Source organism: Sceloporus occidentalis, unplaced genomic scaffold (genome assembly GCF_023333645.1).
Source record: "Sceloporus occidentalis isolate IW3139 unplaced genomic scaffold, rSceOcc1.0.p SCAF_7, whole genome shotgun sequence".
NCBI lineage: Eukaryota > Metazoa > Chordata > Lepidosauria > Squamata > Phrynosomatidae > Sceloporus > Sceloporus occidentalis.
In genome coordinates this window covers 27,481,864-27,501,481 of record NW_028316987.1, presented here as the reverse complement: position 1 = coordinate 27,501,481, position 19,618 = coordinate 27,481,864, and the positions used below count along the sequence as shown (strand labels likewise).

Sequence of the window (19,618 nt, the reverse complement as noted above, 5' to 3'; positions counted from 1 at the left end):
TTGTAATCAGTCACCAGCCTAAGTGAGCTATCTTTTTTCTCCCTGAAAAACAGGCGTGCCAAAAGGGGAGCTGAAGGGTCGAATAAAGCCTCTTGCCAAATTCTTTTCAATAAATTCCTTCAGTGTGCTCATCTCTCTGGGAGTCATTGGATATATCTTAGGGGTTAGTGGGCTGGTTCCTGGGTTTATCTCAATAGCACAATCAGTGTCTCTATGAGGGGGCAACAGGTCACATTCTTTTTCCTTGAAAACCTCTTTTAAGTTCTGATAGCATGGAGGGAAAGATGCTTGCTGCATTACGGTGGCTTGTCCCATTCTATGGTGAGGCCTCTTTAAATGCACCAACATAACTCTATTTTTGGCAGGGTCTGACCCAGGATTGTCGCTGACGTGATGCTTACACCCAGGGTCAGTAAAGGTCACCTGCTTGGTCTTCCAATTAATCTCTGGGTTGTGGAACTCTAGCCAGTCTATGCCAAGCACCAAACCACATACGTGTGTGGGGCCAATCACAAATTGTATCTGTTCCCAGTGATCAGCAATTTTCAGACACAACCGCTCAGTTGTTTTGCTGTGGGTCCCTCTCCCATCAGAGAGCCGTCCATTTGGTAAAATGGTATAGCCTCCTCTAGAGGCTCCTGGGCTATTTCAAGAGTCTGTACCAATTTCTGGCTGATTAAGCATCTAGTGCAGCCTGAATTTAGGGCAGCCAGGAATTCACTGGAGGTCCCTTTGTCTGGGTAGCCCAGTTTTACCTTCACAAAGTATAGGGGCACCCCACCCCTCACCGCAGTAGGTTCTGCCGCTCCAAGTGTCTGGCTAGGATCGCGTTTTTTCCTTGGAGTGGCCACTGTTTCTGGCTGCACTGCCTGCCCGGCTGTGCCGCCCAACCCCCCACTAGGGAGGCCCGGTTGGGTCTTGGCTACTCCCTCCTTCTTCTACCCAGCTAGTTCCCCAGACCACACCCACCTAGCCAGGTCGCCATAACAACCCAGTCTTTTTCAAGCCACAATATACAATATAGTAACAATCTATGGCAGGGGTAGGCAACCTGCGGCCCACGAGCCGGATGCAGCCTGGCAAGGCCTTGGGACCGGCCCCAGTTCAGTCCTGCCGCCGATTGCCGCCAGGGCTTTTGGCCTCTCGCGCAAGGGAGCATGGTGGGGCAATTGTCTATAGAAGCCTCAGAAACATGCATTTATCTTAACATTTTTTTTAAAAAAAGCAGCAAATTTTTCGTGTGTCCTCCATTTTTATAAAAGTGTCCTCCATTTGAAAATTTTGCCCTACATCAGTCTCGGTTTATTTATTTATTTAATTTTAAAAAATTATTTAACTATTTATTTTTTGGCTTCGGCCCCCCAGTTGTCTGAGGGACAGCAACCCGGCCCCCGGCTCAAAAAGGTTGCCTACCCCTGATCTATGGTAACATTCCAGTACCTTTAATAGGGCCCCTTCTAAGAAGCTAACACCAACTCTAATACACTAACCACTGACCAACCCCCAACAATAGGCAGAACAGTAATATGAACTGTTAATATGTAAAAGTAATATGAATATAAAGGAATACATATATAGATATAATAACCAGCTGAACTACTCGACTGTATACTAACCACCTAAACTAACTTTAATCACCCCACTTATATTTGTAGGGGCTATCATTATAACTGAATTCATGGGACTGATTCTGACATCAGGATTCCAACCAGGGAAAGAAGAGGTCCTGAAGGGTTCCTGCGTGCTCCTTCGTCCTGCCCTCCGCTTTCCTTGATAGACTTAGGCCCTTCTATAACACCTGGGCCTCTGTCACCTCCGACTCTTGGGTTTTAGACATTGTCTGTAGGGGATATGCCCTCGAGTTCGAAGAGCTCCCTCCAACTGGAGCTGTTGTTTCCACCTCCTCCTCAGACACCCTTCTTGATGAAGTATGCACTCTTTTGTCCAAGGGCGCTATCTCGCCCATTGACTCTGATGAGGCCCCTAGATGTTTCTTCTCCAGATACTTCACGGTGCCTAAGGCTGATGGGGGCATAAGACCGATCCTCGACCTGAGATCCCTCAATGCCTTTTTGTCATATTGGTGGTTCTGTATGGTAACCCTTGCTTCCATCTTACCCTTGTTCCATCAGGGACTGTGGTTTGCGACCATCGACTTGAAGGACACTTACTTTCATGAGGGGATTTGAGAGACTCACCGGAGGTTCCTGGCCTTTGCCGTTGGGCCCCGACACGTACCACTACAATGTCCTTCCCTTCGGCCTCAACGGACTTGAGACTATTGACTTGGAAGACTGCCTTCCTTGTGGCCATCACCTCTGCCCGCCATGTGGGCGAACTCTGTGCCTTACAGAGGGACCAGCCTTTCCTCAGGTTTCACAAGGATAAGGTTGTCCCCCCTAGTGACATTACCTTTCTGCCTAAGGTGGTGTCGACCTTTCACACATGTCAGGACATTGTGTTGCCAACCCTAGCCTCGAACCCAACCACTGATACTGAACGCAGTTTGCACACTTTGGACATTCGAAGGGCTTTGGCCTTCTACTTGGACAGAACTGCAGGTTCGAGCCGTTCCAAGAGACTTTTCCAATGCTTCTTGGAACCGATAATGGGACTGCCTGTCTCTGCACAGAGACTCTCGAAGTGGGTGGCTGGTACCATCCACCTCTGTTATGAACTGTTGGGCAGACCTTTTCTGGCCAGGGTTCAGTCCCATGCAACTAGGGCGGTAGCGACATCCTCTGCTTTTTTGTCGGGGGTCCCTTTGGAGGATGTCTGTAAAGCTGCTGTTTGGTTCCAGACCTTGACTTTTATTAAGCATTACAGGCTGGACACCAGGACCAAATGGGATGCAGCTTTTGGAAGGACACTGTTGGTTTCAGGGTTACATTGATTGCACTGCATTTCTATTGGTTTACATTTCTGAAATGAATGTCTTTTTGGCAAAAATTGGCTGGGTTTACAGCATTCATATGGTTTACATAGGTCTTGCATGACCTTATGTGTTGCTTTGTGCTTTATGTCTTCAAACACAAGTTTAAGTACTATTTGTTGAAGTACTATTAACAGGTCTACCATGACCTAACGTGTTATTTATGTGCCTTATGTCCTGCACAGGTTAAGTGCTATTTATTAAGGTACCAAAAATGACTGATGCAGTTTTGGGGTTCAAAGAATGTATTGTGATTAATAAACACACTTTATTTGAACCTTGTTTGGGTCTCATGACACTCCCTCTGCTGCTGACCTAAGCTTGTCAGTCTCAACCCATTTCTATGATTCGCAGAGACCACGAAGAAGAAGGATAGGTTGCATACCTGTAACAATATTTCTTCGAGTGGTCATCTGCGAATACATACAAATCCCGCCCGTCCTCCCCTCAGTGACCTGCTCTTCATTGGCTCATTCTCATGTCGCTTATGCGGCGTCAGTTGCAGAACTGGGGAAAGAGCGGGAATGCAAGGGGTTTATAAGGGATGGGCGGAGCTACTGTCAAAAAGTTGCAAAGTTAACTTTGCCCAGTGATTCTAGAAGTTTTCCGAGCAGCACTGCGAAGGCGCAGTACAACCCATTTGGATGTATTTGCAGATGACCACTCGAAGAAACACCGTTACAACCTGTCCATCCAAAGTCAGAGACAAAAGATAATTGCTTAGCATGAAAGAATTTTGAGAGTCCAGGAATTTGTTTTGAGTACCTGGACTGAAAGCAATCATTGTCCTTCCACTAAATCTGCTACAAGTTAGTCACTTCTTCTTTTATGTAATCTTAACTGAAAATGTGGAATTTATAGCTTTTTTTTTAATAAACCAAGATTTTGTATACAATAGACTTTGATATCTTTGGATCATAACTAAAATACATCTATGTGAAAATGATTATTGTGTCTTTGAAATCTTTTCTTCCTGCAAATTCTTTTTTGCTGTTAACGTATTAGTGGTATTATCCTGAGCCTCTAATGCACAGAGATTATATTTATACCACATCACATTGTAAGTCCCTTTCCATTACTTGCTGTGATTTGAGTGTACACTGTTTGCATATGTGGTACTTGTCCCATCTGAAATGTCTAGGTGCATCTGGTCTATTGTATTCACATGGCAAAGATCTGCATTTTGTTTTATTCGTCTACATACAGTGACACAGTTGTGCAGCGCCGTCATTTTAAATAGCATAAAATGTTTGTATGTTAGTTGACTTTGAAATTTGTGAAGTGGTTTTGACAAACATAGACAGGCTTCATAATGGAAGATAGCAGTCAGAAAAACTGCAGGAGAAATGGCAGCTGCTGAGTTAAGCACCACAATTTAGATATAAACAAAACAAGTAGGAACGGTTGAAGAAGTCCTGCAAGAAGTCATGGGAAATAGGTCAGTCAAGAGCCAAGGGAGATCTCTGAATTCATGAATGTGTTGTGTTCATACACTGAAAAAATGTCTAACCAGTATGAACACAACACATTCATGAATTCAGAGTCTGGGATGTGGCTGAAATCTACCCAGACTTGCCTCCTCTTCCCAGTGCAGCAGCACAGTAGTGCTACTGCCAATCCCTTATTTGGAGATGTAAACCCACTCAGATTCCTGATGATGTAAGGACTCAATACCTTCCCCTCTCTCTTATGCCTATTGGGAACACAGAATAATAATTATAGGGTTCTTGGTAGTCCTGGTCATGGAGACATGTGACCAGAGTTTCCCCTTTGCTTTTCTTTAAGGAATAAATCAATCATTTATAAAGTAAACTGTTTAATAAAAAAAATAGGAAAATTATATGATAAAATGTAATTGTAGTTAAACAACTGGTTAAACAGCTCAACTGTTGCGGGATGCGGTGACTTAGTGGTTAAGATGCCAGTATTGACGATTGGAAGATCAGAAGTTGGCAGTTCGAGTCGCGAGTACTGCATGATGGGGTGAGCTCCTGTCACTAGTCACAGCTTCTGTCATCCTAGCAGTTTGAAAGCATGCAAATGCAAGTAGATAAATAGGTACCACTTTGGTGGTAGGGTAACAGCGTTCAGTGCCGTCATGCTGGCCACATGACCACCAGAGCAGTCCTCGGACAATGCTGGCTCTTCGACATAGTAACAGAGATGAGCACCGCCCCTGCAGTCAGTTACGACTAGACATTCATGTCAAGGGACTACCTTTACCTTAAAATGTAATTGTAGTTAAAACAACTGGTTAAAGAGCTCAACTGGTTTAAATCACAATTTTTCAAAGTACCTTTCCCCATGGTTGCTGAAAAGAAAATTAAAAAAAACCAAAATGCAGATTTAACCTTTGTTTATATATATGAACAATGCTCTCCAACTTCACCTGTTGTCAACCTTTTTTGCAATTCCTTTTCAAAAGAAGTAGAAACCTAACTCATCTAACTAGACAGTCTGTGGCTTCCTACAATCTTTACACAGGATTCCTTCTCTCGCTCAGATGTGAGCATCTGTTTACACTTTAAGCTTCTCTCCCCTTCAAACCAACCAAAAGCTACTTTCTCTTTTCCTGTTCTCCTGTCCCATTGGCTAAAAGAACTCAAGTTGAAGTTTTGGGCAATCAGATCTTCTCATCTTGTGTTGGCTGGCTAACAGAAACCTGTGCATGTCAGAGCCAATGGGGTCTCTCCACTTCGACACCTTCCATTGGCTAATATGAACCATCTCTCCTGAGTTAACCCTTCCTATAACCTAGACGCAGAGGCCTTGCAAGAGTCATGACAGCCTCTTTGTTCCTTAAGGCCTGTTACAGACCGCCCAAAAGGGGCGGTCTTGGGCCGCTGCTGGTTGCAGCGCAGGGAAGTCGCTGCAGCCAAACCGCGCGACTCCCCCGCGCTGTAAAAAAGGAGCGCAACCCGGAAGAGACGTCGCAAGTGCCAAAGCGCGCACTCGCGACGTCTCTTCCGGGTTTAGACGTCTGGACGCTGTGCGTCCGTTACGTCAAGATGGCCGCGCCCGTCTGTATAGGGCACCGCCATCTTGCCGTACGGAATATGCGCAAGGGGCAAGGCGCATCCGGAAGCGCGTATTCCTGGTGCAACGATGGCGCCGCTTAGGCCCGTCTGTAAGGCGCCAAAGCTATCATGAGAGTTATTTCCCAGCAGACAGAGTCCTAACCTTTTGTATTCTGGGTTAAGCTCCTCCTATTCGCTCCTGTAGTGATAATTGGGACTATAAGCTGCTAAAAAGGCTCAGTTCCTCACTGCTTAGACATCTGTGCATGGAAGTAAGAGGGAAGTGACTATAGAAAAGATGTTCTGAAAAATTGGAAAAGGAATGCCACGAGGTCACTTTGTAGAAGAGACAGGAATTGTGATTAGAATTCTTCAGTTACATTTCATTCATGGTATGATGACATCTCCTTGGTCATACATTCCTCTTATACTGCATAACCCATCTGCCAGAGGTAGAGGGCTGGACAGTGATTATTTCTCATAATATTATAATACTAAGTTTCTCTGCTGCCCTGGATAAAGGAATAATGATAATAAATAATAATAAAATTTATTTATGTTTCCCCGCCTCTCCCGGTGGATCGAAGTGGGGTTACAGACTAAAATAGAAGAGTCCTTCATTGTTCATTGAAAATTCTAGCAGCCTACATTTACTCATTGGAAATCTTTCATATTTCCAGAAGTGGTGCGGTGGAGGAATATACATATAGTGTGTGATGAAGGAGTAAGATACTGTGTGTGAATAAACAGGTCAAGTAGCATTAATATCTCCATGTAATTAATACTATTTCAGCGCATTTAAAGCCATTTATATTACCTTGTTCACTGTTTTTACTAATGTCTTCATCTTCATTTTGTTTCTCTAGCTGCGTCTGCAAAGAAGAGAGCCAGGTAGGTAACAAAGCACAGTAATGTAATTTAAACATTTACTTGATCTGGATCATTTTCTCTTTTCCGATTCAGTTCAGAAACTACAGTTTACAATTAAGAAGAAATTACTGTACTTGATCACTCCTCCCAAGAAACCCGATGCTTCTTAGATAATTGATCAGCTCTGACTAACCAGCTAAGGGTCAAGATGTTCATTGTCATCTTATATTGCTAGCACTATTTCTAATATGCTGTTTATTCCCTGAATTGTACAGTTGAAACCTTTGATCCTTAGCTGGTTAGTCACAGTTGATCACGTGCTCGCTATTTGTTTGAATTCTTCTTTGGTGAATTCCTGCTTTGGTCAGGCCTCACCTGGAATACTGTGTCTAGTTCTGGGCCCCACAATTCAAAAAGGTTGTGGAGAAACTTGAGCGTGTCCAAAGGAGGGTAACTAAAATGGTGAATGGTCTGGAAACCATGCCCTATGAGGAACAACTTAGGGAGCTGGGGATGTTTAAGCCTGGAAAAGAGGTTAAGAGGTGATATGATTGCCTTGTTTAAATACTTAAAAGGATGCTATATTGAAGGGGGAGCAAGCTTGTTTTCTGCTGCTCCAGAGACTAGGACCCGGAGCAATGGATGCAAGCTCCAGGAAAAGAGATTCCACCTCAACATTAGGAGGAACTTCCTGACAGTAAGGGCTGTTCGTCCTTGGAGGTCTTCAAACAGAGGCTGGATGGCCATCTGTCGGGTATGCTTTGATTTGGATTTCCTGCATGGCAGGGGGTTGGACTGGATGACCTTGTGGTCTCTTCCAATTCTTTGATTCTATGTTTCTAGTTATCTAAGAAGCATCTAGTATCTTGGGAAGAGTGATCAAGTAGTTTTTTGTAACCTGTAGTTTATTTTTCTGAGACATCTCAAAATCACCACCAGGCATCTATTCAGCCTCCCTGGGACTAGAATTCTATTATTCTTGGAGGTATAAAACAAGCATTGTCAAAAAGTGTAAATTGTCGAGATGTGGAACCATTAAGTGCTCTGGTAAATAGATCAGGCGGTCCCAACCTATACCTGTTGAATCAGTGGGGGACTCTAAAAAGAGGCCAAACCTTCCCCAGAAAAGAAGTGACCCCCCCAGAGAGAGAGAGAGAGAGAGAGAGAGACTCTTCCTTTGAACCCAGATGGTAGTATTTTCCTCTCCCCATGTTGCCTCATACTGACCAAGTGTGTGTAGGGGAATATCACCCCAGTTCTGCTCACTCTGTGTGCATGGTCATGTGTTTATGCCCCCACTGGTCTTGTCTGTCTCCCATCCCACCCGTCCCTGGCCAATTCAGTCCCTTCATTTAGCTGCTGCAATGCATCTGTTGTTATTGCTCCTGCCTCATCTCAGCTCGGCTCCCCCCCCCCCCCCGTGCCTTGTGTTAGCTGGGCAGAGGAGAGGTGGAATACAGTCCCAGCTTTGTTCACCTTGTGTGTGTCTGTGTAGATGCGCACACCTCCACCAGTCCCATAAACCTCTCCTCCGTCCCTCCCCCAACAATCACTGCTGCTGCTGCCTTCCTTTGTAGTGATTGCAAGGAGTAGATTGGCCAGGAGGGAGGGTGGGAGGCAGATTGACTGATGGGACCACGGGAGGTGTGCATGTGCTGGAGCTGGGGCGGTTCTCCAGCTCCTCCTGGCCAGCATGAGGGATGTGGGGGGGAGGGGGAACAGCAGCAAAAGAAGCAGCAGTAACTGCAGCCATGTTGAATGAAGGAAGAAGTTCTGCTGGAGAGAAGGTGGAGGGGCTGAAGGGACTGGCAGAGGCATGCACATTTGCACACATGCACAGGGATAGGATGGATGGAGCTGGTCGATATATCCACCCTTCTTATCTGGTTGGTGCATGGGATGGGGCAAAGGAAAGCAGAAAGTAGCAGTAACTGGAGCCACTCTGTGAGAGGGGAAAAAAGAGGTTGGGGAAATTACACCAGGTGATGAGGTCCCTGTGGTAATACATTTCTGTTTAATTTTAACTCAGCCATAGCTCCTCTAAGAGAAGTGAGGGTTGTACTGTAGGCTGTTAGCTCCAGATCTTCTCTCTTTAATATCATCTGTTCCTGGTGGCTTGTTTTTCACCATTTTTCTTACTGCAGCTTCCACCTTGCTTTGTAGAATGTGGAGTCTGCAAAATTACAGACAGATCAGTTTGATGTTAATACCAGGCATAATTCTAGATCAGATTATAAAATACCTGGTTTATCAGAGAAGAAAGTATTGATTTCCCAGCGCTAGCATTGGTATATTCAGAATAAGCAATGTGAAATCAACCTTATTTTGTTTTAATGTGGTTAATAGTTTGGTAGATCACGACTATGCTAATTTCATTAAAGTGTTGGACATAATCTTTCTTGATAGCTTTGTTGATAAGAAAGCTGATTGACCAACTACAATTGATAATTGGTTACTAATTAGAGATCTGAACACCGGAGGGGGGGGGGGGGGAAGGTTTGGAAAAAAAATCACCTTCATGCCTTTTTTCCACCAAAAAGTAGGATTATGGAATATTTTCTTTCAGAACGATAATAAAATACAGTGGGTCCTTTCCTTACATGGGGGATCTGTTCCAGACAACACTGCATAAGGCAAAAAATGCCTATGCTCAAGCCCCATTGAAAACAATTGGGTTCGTGCATGTAGTGTGGTGCGGTGTGCCATGGGCACGCACACCATTCTTTTTATTACAGCACAGCTTCAGCATAAGCTGTGAAAGCTGTTTATGATGTGCACTGTATTTAAGACAACTTATTACAAATGAACTGCCACAATCATTTTTAAAAGTTATGTAAGAGGAAAACATTTATGCAAATCTGTGTACAGTAGCAGATCATTACATTTTCTGGTGTCCATGGCCTTTCTCATGTCTTTTTGTGGGAATGAATGTATTATGTGAGCATGACACTATGGATAACAAGAGTAGGCAAAATAATTTTCTGTTTTATGCTGATGCTTTGTTTTGTTTTTATTGGGGGCTTTTTTTTGCCATTTCTTCAAACTGGCAAAAACAATAGGTTCCTTATTGTTTACGTGTTCCTTACAGTTCAGGACCATCATAATGCCAATTCTGACCAAAAACATTTTTGGTGTAAATTCAGTTATTATATTCGGAACAAGCTATGTTTTTAGTATATCATTTATGATAATTTTACGCCAAATCAAGTTACCTATAATGTTCTTAAATTAACAAAGTGATTTTCAATCTGAGAATGGTGCTAATATTTTTCAAAAATTTCCCAAAATTTCTCAATTTCCACTTTTTTCTGAAAAAATGGGAAAAGCCTTCTTTTCATGGCTTCAAAATTTTCGGAAATTTTACATCTTTGTCATTAGTAGCTTAGTACCAAGCTGAAGGAAACTGAAGTTGTGTTTTCACAGAGTCCAGCATAATTCTATGGTCAATATCTGGCAGATGTTGACCACAGAGTTGCACTGGAGGACCTAGAGATTCCTAAAGAGGTGTTCTCTCAAGTAAAAACATAATATTTTTGTTATTTGCGGTTTTTCCACATTTACTGGGGTCCTATGGAGGAACGTGTGTATGTATAAAATTACTTTTAGACTATGTGTATAAGGTGTATATGAAACAAGAGTTTTGTATTTAGATCTGAGTTCCATCTCCAAGATATCTCATTAAGTATATGCAAATATTCCAAAAGCTGAATAAATCCAAAATCCAAAATACTTTGGTCCCAAACATTTCGGACAACAGAGACTCAATCTGTAGTTCCTTTCCTGAGTTGAAGGGATATTTTGTTCCGGTTCTTTTTTTAACCTTACTATTTTTTTATCTCTTATTTTAGGTTTTCCAGTGGTTACAAGCCTGAGGTATGTGTATATTATGCTCTTTTTAGATATGCTTTTGAATATTCATGTCTTCTTGAATAGGTTTTCTACTTTGTATACATTAAATGTTAAAAGAGATAGTGGTGCTTTGTGTACATGCCTTATGTGAATCAATAAGAAATACTAAAAAAACAACAACTTTATTTTCCAAAGTTTCCATTCAAAGGGTAATGTGAAAGGATGATAGTAAATTCTTCTCTTTCTCCTGAAAACATTTTAAAAAGCTTCTGTGAAATACTGAGTTGTAAAGATCAACTCTGTTTTCATTGCCTGGGCTTCTGTTCTGTATTAGGTTCTTTAGATACTCTTTCCATCCCTAAAAGTTAGAAAAAATCTGCTAGATGTTAATGAACAAGATGCATAACCAGGGGCAATGATGAAAGTTGTGCAATTTTTCTGTGTCAGCCAGTGGGCTCCTACATATCCTGCTGTATGTTTTCACACCTAAGGATAGTTTGGTAATTTGTACTCTCCTGCCACGTAGTAAGATAGTTTTTATCATACAAAGTACAAATGTGTAGTGAACTGGTTTAAATCTTAATCAGGTATTAAATAGAAACACCTCCAACATAGAGGTTTTTTTTTTTCAATACAGTTGAATGGTCTGGGTTCATGGACATGGACCCTAAATGACTTTCTTGTACCCTCCTTCCACCAATAGGTTCTAGAGTCTTTGGTAACTTCAGGTAGAAAATAGGATTTTTCCTTTGGCCTGGTTATAGATGGCTTTGATCACCTTTGTGGGTGAAGTGTGCCATGAACTAAATAAACAAGGTGGTGTATCCTTTGCTTCTACTGGACCTCTTGGTAGCTTTTATACTAATGACCTTTGTATCCTTCTGGGCCATCTTGCTCGGATGGGATTTGGAAGCACGTTTTACAGTTGCTTTGTTGGTTCATGGTCTCAGAAGGTAGTGCCTGGGGACTGCTGCTTGACCCCTTGACCTAGGGGCCCCCTCAGGGCTCAGTTCTGTCCCCCATGCTATTTAACATATACATGAAACTGCTGGGAGATGTTGTCCAGAGTTTTGGGGTTTGGAGCCATCAGTGTGTAGATGACACCCAACTCTACTACTCCTTTTCATCACAATCCCAGGAAGACTTTTTTGTCCCAAACCAATGTCTGTCATCAGTAATGGACTGGATGAGGGTAAACAAACTGGAACTTAATCCATACAAGATAGATATAATAATAATAATTAATAATAATAATAATAATAATAATAATAATAATAATAATTATAGGTTTTATTTATATACCGCCCAATCACTGGGAATCCGAGCGGTTTACAATAGAGGGGATAACAGACAGTTCCCTGCCCACAGGCTTACAATCTAAAAGACACGACACAAAAGGAGAAGGGAATGGTGAGGGGGGAGGGAATCTGGTCCAGCATTCTTCTCTCCCTCTGAGGCCTGGACCAAGGCAGATGGACCGGAGGGAGGGCTCTTCTTCTTCAGGCTAGCCCCTGATGGAACTGGGCCAGCCTACTCTCTCCCTCATATGCTCCGATCAGTCAAACAGCAGAGTAGGGAACAGGTATTTAGCCTATGTTAAGTAGGGTTACACTCCCACTGAAGATGCAGGTTTGTAGGTTAGGTAAGCTTCTGGATTCAACTCTGAGCTTAGAAGCTAGGTTTCAGTCATGGCTAGGAGTACATTTACACAGTTAAAACCTGTGTGCCAGCTGAACCTGTTCCTTGAGACAGCAGATCAGGCCACAATGACACAATGCTAACTAAGGCATCCCGGTTCAATTGCAGTAATGTGCTTTATGTGGGGCTTCCTTTGAAGATAGTTCAAAAATGCTTTGGGGAGAGGATGGTCACTGGAGGCCTTTTTTGAGCAGGATATGAAGATTTGGTATTAGATCCTTGCCTAGGGAAAATGATCTATAAAGCCTTTTACTGTTTTAATTCCAGACTATTTGACAGACTGTGGCCTGTTACACACTGCCAAAATAAAGCTGCTTCGGGTCTCTTTGGAGGTATGCTATTTAAGTGATGCATAAGTCCCAAGAGTCCGGAGGTTGCGCCAAAGCCACACTCCATTCCTAAGCACTGGAGTGCAGCTTTGGTGCAGCTTCCGGATTCTTAGGATGCATGCATCATTTAAACAGCATACCTCCAAAGAGACCCGAAGCAGATTTATTTTGGCAGTCTGTAACAGGCCTGTATCTCCCCATATAAGCCTCCTGCTACTTCTGACAGGTCACTAGCCCATTTGGGAATGGAATGATACTCTAAGCCTCTTTTACTTTGATTGTGTAATTTAAAATGTTAGTATTAATTTAGAGTCTTATTTTCCTACAGAATGATCCAGTTCGGAGAGTAAAAGCTATGGAATATATGGTAAAGTAGAAATGCTCAACCATTTTTAGGTTATGGATACATTTGCTATTTCAAGAAAGTGTGGCTATGTCTTAAAATGGCTGTTGTGGTGGCATGGCTTGTCACAAAATAATTTCAGTGTTAAGTACAGAGCAGGCATTAGGAAGAACAAATGGTTTATAGAAATGCATGCAGCTGGAAATGGGTTTTACTATTGCAATATTTAATTCTTAACTGTTTTTTAAATATTGACAGGAAGACTTTGAGATAACATCAGATAAAGAAGCTGCTCTAGTAATAACCATTGCACAGTCTTTGTCAGAAGCTCTGAAGGCCTTTTGTGAAAAGAAAGCAACTGTAAGTAAATTAAACCATATTGTATCACATAGATGTTTTACTGTATGATTTATTGTATTTCACAAACTAATGTCTTTCTGAAGTATTCACCCCTCCCCACATGTTACCACATTTTGTTATGTTACAATTTTGAACTGAAATGGATTTATGTGGCATAGATACCACTTGATACATACAAGCGACCCAACACAGTGAAAGTGCAAAATATATGTATTGTGCCACAAAATTTAAGTAAACAAAACTGCAGTGGCACTTGTTGTTTTCATAACTATTCACTCCCCCAAATCAATGCTTAGAATGATAGATTCGTAAAGTTGGAAGAGACCACTGGGCCATCCAGTCCAACTCTGCCAGGGAGGAACACAGAATCAAAACACCCCCATTAGAAGACCATCCAGCCTCTGTTTAAAAACCTCCAAAGAAAGAGACTCCCCCACACTCTCAGGCAGCATATCACATTGTCAAACAGCCCTGACCATTAGAAAGTTCTTCCTAATGTTGAAAAGGAATCTCTTTTCCTGTAGTTTGAATCAATTGCTTTGGTCCTAGTCTCTGGAGTTGCAGAAAACAAGCTTGCTCCATCCTCAATATGACACCCCTTCAAATATTTAAACAGGGCTATAATATCATCTCTTAACTATCTCTTCTCTAGGCTCTCTAGCCCCCCCCCCCCCCAAATAGGCTTTTCTTTTAGGCAAGGAATACTCAGAGGTGGTTTGGCCAGTTCCTTCCTCTGAAATAGTCTGTAGCACCTGGTATTCCTTGGCGGTCTTCTGTCTAAATACTAACCAAGGCTGACACTGCTTATCTTTTTTTCTTATTTTTCTGAGCCTGCTTCATCAGTCAAAAGATTAAGTTGTTTCAAACAAATGTGAACTGCTTACATCCATCTATTTTTTCCATTTCTGAACCATACCTTCTAACTTCATTATTTCAACTCAGAGGTTTATTTCCAGGGGAGTAAATGGCATTATTAAGCTATTCCCAAGCCATAAAAACTTAGTTGGAAGAGACCCCTAGGGCCATCCATTCTAACCCCCTGCCATGAAAGCACCCCCAACAGATGGCCATTCAGCTTCTGTTTAAAACCCTCCAAAGGGATTAATAACTTAATGTTATAGATATATAACTTAGTATGCTACAGCCAAAGGATGAACAAAATTTTTAAAATGTAGAACTCTAAAAGTGTTGTCCCCAAACACTTTGTTATTCTTGGGATACTTCTTTTCGTTTCAGGTCCTGAGATTTGTAGATCGCTGGTTATCTTGTGCTTTCTCTATCAAAGTTTGTATTAGGTAGATTGACCTTAAAATGATAAACAGTGAAACTCATGGAGTTTCCCACAAGAGATTCACGATTCTTCTCCAGAAGAATCTGGTTTTGAAAATATTCATGTTTGGGGAGGGGGATAACACATAACGCAGTAAGGTTTATTTTTTTCCTTGTAGCTCAAGCACATTAAAAGCCTACCACCACTGATGAAACAAGGAATGCGAAATACCAATCAGCATAAATCCAACAAGGCATCTGAATACTACCAGGATCATCCAGGTATTTTGAGTTGTCTTCAGTGTAACAATAATGGAGAGAAATGTTTGAATACTAGTTTTTCAATTGCTTGCATTTAAAGATTTATAGGGTTGTTTTTTTTTTTTTTTAAATTGTACATGAAGATAAACCAGGTATAGGCCTGGAGATACCACAATTCACTCATGTTTTTTTAGTCTGGTAATAGATGTGTTTAACATATCACTACCAAAGTGATACACTTGGCTCTTTGTAGCTGTGGGGTTCCATTCCAGACCCCCCCAGATAGCCAAATCTGTGGGACATCATGTCCTCTTCTTCCCAGTAGTGTTGTGATGTGTGTGTAACCACATGCACATGCTACCATTGGGGAGAACAGGGTGCGGCTGTCTGTGGATGTTCCAATCAATGGATGACAAGTCCATAGAAGAGGAGAGCTGACTATATTTGTGGTCTCTTTCTTATAACTAAATTGGGACAGCCCCTCCCCCAAGAAAACATCCCCTTCTGCTATATTTCTCCTTCTGCTCTTTTTCTTACACAAACACAAATTATTAGCAGTCACAGAGGAGTCCGCAGACAGGTAATAGAATCACACAGCATTAAGTTAATGTTCTTGTTTTGTATTTTTAAAAAAATTGTATTAAAACTGTTGGAACTGTCATATCTGTATTAAGAATAGAACTCAGAGAAAGATAAATTGTCAGAGAAAGCTTAATAATTTATCTCAGAGACAGATACATTATTAACAAGCTGGGTACTCATTTTAGCAACCTCAAAAGGATGCAAGTCTGTTAAGCCTGAGCCGTGGCTGGTATTAGAAGGTTAAGAGGTGATATTATAGCCCTTTTTAAATACTTGAAGGGATGTCATATTGAGGAGGGAGCAAGCTTGTTTTCTGCTGCTCCAGAGAACAGGACCCAGAGCAATGGATGCAAGCTCCAGGAAAAGAGATTCCACCTCAACATTAGGAGGAACTTCCTGACAGTAAGGGCTGTTCGACAGTGGAACACACTCCCTCAGAGTGTGGTGGAGTCTCCTTCCTTAGAGGTCTTCAAACAGAGGCTGGATGGCCATCTGTCGGGGATGCTTTGATTGTGATTTCCTGCATGGCAGGGGGTTGGACTGGATGGCCCCTGCGGTCTCTTCCAACTCTACGATGCTATGAAAACTATATATGTTATAGCCTTGTATGGGTGGGCGGAATTATGCTTATGTTTCAGGGTTGTTTTTTTTTTGCATTTCATTTAAATATTTGACTTGTTTGCAGTTACATGTCCACCTCCTGCTTGTATAGCTTGCTAATCTCCCATTTGTGTGAATCACAGAGACCATGAAGGAGGACAGGTTGCATACCTGTTACTGTAGTTCTTTTGGTTGTCATATGTGAACTCTTAGAACCGTGTCCCATCTTTCCCTCATGTTCTGGTTGTTCTATGGATTTCTGCATTGTGTCCATGGAACTGTTGGTTCTGGTGGTAAGCCCCATATAAATGACTGCTGGAGGGGGGCTATTATCAAAGTGCTTATGTAATGCTTTAGAAGGGTGTGAGTTAACAGATGAGCATTCAAAGAATTAGTTACAGGAATGCAATTTGTCCTTCCACTGCTATCCAAGGAAGATACTTGGTTCTTCCACTGTCAGTTTTGCTGTTTTGCCACCTGTTCAACCAAACTGGGAGGGGTTACTAATACCCTAGAGGGCAGGATTAAAATTGAAAATGACCATGACAGATAGAGGGCTTGCCTAAAGCTAACAAGATGAATTTAAACAGGGAGAAATATAAGGCAGAAAAAAATGAAATGCACAGATATACTGTAGGATGGTAGACACCTGGCTAGAGAGCAGTGTATATGAAAGGGATCTAGGAGTCTTAGTAGACCACAAGCTGAACATGAATCAGCAGTGTCATGCAGCAGCCAAGAAAGCCAACCGGATCCTTTGTTGAATCAATAGGTGTATAGTATCTAGATCAAGGGAAGTGATAGTGGCACTGTACTCTGCTTCAGAGACTAGGACAAGGAGCAATGGATTCAAACTAAAGGAAAAGGGATTCCACCTAAATCTCAAGAGGAACTTCCTGATGGTCAGAGACATTCAACAGTGAAATATGTTGCCTTGGATGGTGGTAGAGTCTCTTTTTTGGAGATTTTAAACAGGCTGGATGGCCATCTGTTAAGGGTGCTTTTATTAGTGTTCCTGCTTGGCAGAGTGTTGGACTCAGTGGCCCTCGTGGTTTCTTCCAACTCCGCGATTCTATGAAATTATGAATATTGTAATTTAAATACGCAGATGGTTAGTGTCCTATGATGGACTAGGAAGAATGTAGGCTGCATGCAGCCCTCAAGGTCTTGAAGCCTCCAGACCCTCCCACTTTAGATTTATGCACATTGATTTTTTGCCACATTGCTCCAGACTGTTAAAAACTGCTTCAAAACACTGCACCCTGACATAAAGCAAAATACCTTAGTGGAAGGGCCACAGCTCTGCCCTGAGAGAAATGTGAGAATTCCTTTTCTTTTTAAAATCTTCCATGAGGCCCAAGTATCAAAGTGCTTAGATACCCAGAGGAGGCTGTAATATCTGTGACCTCACTGTTGTGGCCTTCTATCCTCTTACTTGAAATCAAACTCCCCTGGGGAATCTAATTCTACTGCATTTAGTGTTGTTGCTTCCAATAAAGTTGCATCAGAGCAGGCAGATCCAGTATAAATTCTTGCCGAAACAGAATGACGCCACCTCTGTACCTTTGGAAAATATTTTTTTGGGCTTTCCAGGAATTCTGAAAAAGCATCAGTAAACATATAGCAGTAGCCTTTTAAACTTTGTATTTTTTTCCCTAGGAGACAGTTGGAATCATGGGTGCCTGACAAAAGGACTCGCACAATTGCAGCATGCACCAAATATTTCATCCACCCCTACCAACTCCTATGCTTACCAAATGAGAGAGAAAGCCTCTTCATATGGCCTAAATTGTAAAGATCTTGCAACAATGTATACTCTTCAGAGTTCACTTGCGCTTCAGCCAGGCGGCTTTGGTACTGGAATTGAGTGGATGAAGCAATTCAACCAATCCGTTTCTGCTAATTTCCAGTTTGCAACAGTTAAAGAAAAGTCTCCCTACTTAAAAACATCCCAGAATAGTTACTTAAAACATTACCAAGATGGAAGTCAAGTACCCAGTAACAGAATAGCAGATAATAGGCTAAGAAACTGGGGCGGTTTTAGGACTTCACATGATTTAAGAGCATCTTCTTTTACTCCCATCTCATACCCTTCACCAAGAACATACCAGGCAAGTTATGCTTTACAAAAACATCCCTCATGGTATCATGATGGGCCTGACAATGGTAATCTGCCTGCATCTTCATCTTCTTTTGAAAGCAGTGGACTTGACTGGGCACAACAAGCTGACTACTCAAAACCTGTCCTCGATGATGATCTGGCATCCTATGCATCCTTTCCTGGTGGCAGTCTGAACCAGCAGCAAAACACACAAATTTATAATAATGCAGGGTGTGGAAGTAAAACTAACCTTATTGCTGATATTATGAGCCAACTTAAAGGAAAAGATGCAGCAACATTGGCTAACATGATTCAACAGCTGGTACCCTATTATCCAGATCTTCAAAGTAAGTGCATGAAGTATTTAATCTTCAAGTCTTGATTAGATTAATGCAGAGGAATATGGAGAGTTACATTGAGCTTAGACTGCCTATCTTAGAGAAGACTCTGCGTATGGTCAGAAAATTATGGTATGACTTGCTATAGGCTACCCACTAAGAACATGAACAAGAATCCAGCAGAATTAGTGTCACAATAGCCTCCCCCTCTTTTTTTCTGGGCACTACAGATTATTGCTGGTCAGTGAAAATTAAGGAAATACGTACTGCTGTTTGGGCAGTTACAGAGGTGGCAAAAATCCTAGAATTCATATGCATTAGAAAAAAGGCTCAATACATTATAAAAGTTATTTTTGGAAATACAGTATTTTTAGTAATAGTGTTAGCAGTGCATTTATAAAATGTAAGCAGCATTTTATCTTAAAATTATGCTTGCTTCCTTCCTGGTGTGATGGTTTGAAAACTGGAAAGGAAGTTGAAATTATCCACATAGTGGACGTTTTCAAGTGCCATTGTATGAATTACTCCTCATACTGCTTCAGAATTGCAAATACCTACCTGTTAAACATGGGAAAATTCTAATCTCTCTTTAATTGCTGGGAGTTGGGACTAGTGTCCTTCAGGAATGCCATCCGACTGTCTGCACATAAGTATGACTGCCATGCCACCACTTAATGCTACTTGTAGCCCACTAGACCAGAAAACTATCTCACTCCTTTTCTTAGATTTACAGTGGTCCCTTGGCTTATATGAGGGATCCATTCCAGATCCCCCCCCCCCCCCCCCCGTAAGCTAAAAAATGTGCATGCTCAAGTCCTATTCAATTGAATGGGGCTTGTGCTTGCAGTGCAGAAGAGCGTGCGTGCTGCGGGCACACCATTTTCTCTCACTGCGCGGCTTCCGGGTAAGCAGGAAACTGTATGGGGCATCTGCCTATAGCACAGGCGCACTGTATTATCAGTGTTCTGGAATTTGCTTTGTTGTCAATTACTATCAGGTCAGTTCAACTTTTGACCCATCATCATGAGCCCTGCTGAGGTCTCGGAGACTTAGGGCTGTGACTTCCTTC

General features: G+C 42.0%; 1 protein-coding gene across 1 annotated transcript in view; it reads left to right on the top strand.

The window, feature by feature from the left end:
- The window catches only part of LOC149309448 (uncharacterized), a 58,947-nt gene that overhangs the window by 38,413 nt on the left and 916 nt on the right, over positions 1-19,618 (top strand). The window contains exons 10-15 of the mRNA XM_089532481.1: positions 6,816-6,840; positions 10,668-10,692; positions 13,024-13,062; positions 13,297-13,398; positions 14,847-14,949; positions 17,770-18,558. Of these exons, the coding sequence (XP_089388607.1) occupies positions 6,816-6,840; positions 10,668-10,692; positions 13,024-13,062; positions 13,297-13,398; positions 14,847-14,949; positions 17,770-18,558 (1,083 nt within the window). The remainder of the gene's footprint in view (positions 1-6,815; positions 6,841-10,667; positions 10,693-13,023; positions 13,063-13,296; positions 13,399-14,846; positions 14,950-17,769; positions 18,559-19,618) is intronic.